Genomic DNA, 2943 nt, shown 5'->3' with positions numbered 1-2943 from the left:
AACTTAAACTTCGTATAGAGCCGGGCCGGTTCGTTTGGATTGTTATACTTATCTTGTGATTAGTTACCATTTGGTGTTAATATATGACGGGGATACGGAGATTTTATAAGCCATATTTTCACTTATTTGAAAGTATTTAGTAAAATAGAAAATAACTTAAATTAAGTTAAAAAGTGCTTAAAATAAGCCAAAATTTAGAAATTGCTTAACCCCAACATTTTTTTTTTAATTTAAAAACCATTTTGGTTTGACCAACAACTTTATTCTTTGATTCCTTATATTTTTTGTTAATTTCAATACTACCCTTACTTCTAAATATTCTTTGAACACTTTTATCCAAACACATAAATAATATACTTGGTAAGATAAAATGTTGAAACAAATGCATAACAATAGTCGTGATTTACGATTTCATTGCGTGTAAAGGTCAAAGATGGTGGCTTATATGTGAATGTTGTTATAGAGAGAGGAACAAATTCTTTAACATGCCACAGAATTCTCCTTTTAATGTTTAAATTATATACTAGCGTTTTACTTTACCATAAAATAAATGAACTCGTACTTTTCAACAGGTTGAATGGAAAAAAAAAATAAAAAATTATCGTAGTTCTCTGTGTCATCTTAACATGGTAGAATTTACAATGTTAATTAAATCCCTTCACCACAGGAGCTAGGGATTCCTTATATTTTTGTCAAAACAAAAATTCTAAAATCGAATCGAATAGTCGTACGGAATCGATGGTGGCTTTTTTTGTTTTTGTTTTTTTGTTAACTAAAAAAAAAAATTGTAGATTTGTGTCATATGAAACTATTACCATACCAATAATTAGATTAGGTTTTTCATTTTATAAAAAATACCAAAATTTCCCGAATTGAATCGAATATGTGTGTGTGTGTTAAATTTAAATAGTAAGTATTAAAAAGTTTGTCTTGGACGTGGGTACTTTGGCCTTGGGTAAATTTTGTTAAAAGGGAGTACATACTAAATCTAAAACCCATTAATGCTTATATAACAACTCGAGTACTCAACATTATCTGATTGGGATCGAAATAGTAGAGCATCATGAAAAAGCTTATAACTGCGAACCTCAACGACGATAAATCAAACGATAAAGAAATTTATAAAAAGACCTTATTATATGATATGAGTTTGGTCAATTGACACACACATAATAATACTAATGTAAAAAAATATTCTAATATTTATTGGAGAATAAATCTCTCCTTAAACAAAACTCTCTAAAGGCTACATTGTGGATACCTTTCTATGTTTATAGTTGTGGAATGATATCTTCCAATTTATAGATGTCCAAAACTTTTCCCCTAAGATAGAGAATAATAAATATGGAAGAGAATTATATTTTCTTTCGAAAAAGTAAAAGCAATTATGGTAGTACTTTGACTTTCCTCCAAGAAAAAAGTAAAGCTCAACATGAGTAAGAAAATCGGTAAAAACCCTAACAAATCTCTCCCTTTTTGGCTTGATTTTCATACGGATTTGATTCCCTTCTTCACATGAAAGTGAGCTATAGTAATGACAATTTACTATGATAAGTTTGGATAAAGGAACATAGACTTGGCTTTTACTATTTTGTCATTTTGGTTTTAAGACACTTTTTATTTTGAAACACTACAACGATTGGCATGCTATTTTGGCATTTAAAAGTATCAAAATATAATTGCTTCGAAACCTAAAATCGTTTATTTTGAAAAATAATTTTTTAAAAGTGCTTTTTTTAAAAAACATAATGTAATAGCAGTCAAGCCACCAATTAATTTAAAGGCACTTTTGAGCAACAATTAGTGTTTGGCCAAGCTTTAAAGAAGTGTTTCTAAGTGCATTTTTTTCAAAAGTGCTTCAAGAAAAAGCTACTTTTTACCTTTCGAAAACCGTTTTATCTTGCTCAAAAATACTTATTTTCTTCCAAAAGCTCGTCAAACACCACACTTTTTTAAAATAAGCACTTTTTTAAAAAAAAAATAGACCTTTGAAGAAAAATAAGCTTGATAAACAAGATATAAGTCATCCAAACAAGTCGCCTCTATATCGCCTCTAATTATTACTAAGTGGGCAAGCAGGTGGATTACCACCCATTTGGGGTGGTCTTTAACTTTACTCCTCAAAATGGTATATCTTTAAATTCGCCGCAGTAAAGTACGCCTTCGAGCGAGAATTTTCTTTGTAAAATGTAAGTCATGCCCTCGGGCGGAGATACGAACGCGAGACGTTTGCAAAGTCTATATAAATCGCTTTACGCCTAGCGATTTTTTTACCCGGAATTTGGGGGTTCAACCCACAACCTCAAGGTGTTATGCGAGGGGTAAAGATTACCAATTTGAAGGGAAAAAATTAGACCACCCCAAATGAAGGGCAATCCGCTGCAAAAAAAAGTTACTAATTCATCTAATAATTGAAATCAATCAAATATACTTGAAGTTGTGCAACTACTAACAATTAATTGGGAGTTTCCAACCTAATTAACAATAAGGGCAAAACAGGTATGAATGATAACTTATATCTTGATTTTTGAAATTGGACAAATAAATATAGACATATATTCTTAATATAGAGTACTAAGTAAAAATGGACGAGGGAGAAATATTCAGGTAACAATTTAATTGTAATTAAATCCCTTATCATAACGAGTCAATCAACACTTCAATGTCTTAAAAACTAGAATGTGTGGTTTCCAAGAATACCTTTGTTGACGAAAGTGAAAAACACATTTGTTAACGAAAGTTAAAAACACAATGGTAAAAGCGTAAACACATATCGGGCTCTCTCTTTCTTCTCTTAAATGTGCATTGCAAAGGCATCAACCAAACAATAGTGAAGAGTAAATATGGCAACTTGTGCTAGCAAAGGAGGTTGCCCAAGTGACTATGTAGCGCTTTCAATTGCCCTAGTGTCCATCATCTTTAATTTTCACCAAAAATATTTTT

The 2943-nt window shown here is 30.8% G+C and overlaps 1 protein-coding gene across 1 annotated transcript in view; it reads left to right on the top strand.

Moving 5' to 3' along the window:
- Positions 1-2584: 2584 nt before the first annotated feature.
- LOC132066017 (uncharacterized) overlaps positions 2585-2943 on the top strand; it is a 4196-nt gene continuing 3837 nt past the window's right edge. The window contains exon 1 of the mRNA XM_059459422.1: positions 2585-2607. Coding sequence (XP_059315405.1) covers positions 2585-2607 — 23 coding nt within the window. The remainder of the gene's footprint in view (positions 2608-2943) is intronic.

The sequence above is a fragment of the Lycium ferocissimum genome, chromosome 8 (assembly GCF_029784015.1).
Source record: "Lycium ferocissimum isolate CSIRO_LF1 chromosome 8, AGI_CSIRO_Lferr_CH_V1, whole genome shotgun sequence".
NCBI lineage: Eukaryota > Viridiplantae > Streptophyta > Magnoliopsida > Solanales > Solanaceae > Lycium > Lycium ferocissimum.
The sequence above is the reverse complement of the archived record's forward strand: the minus strand, read 5'-3'. Positions and strand labels throughout refer to the sequence as shown.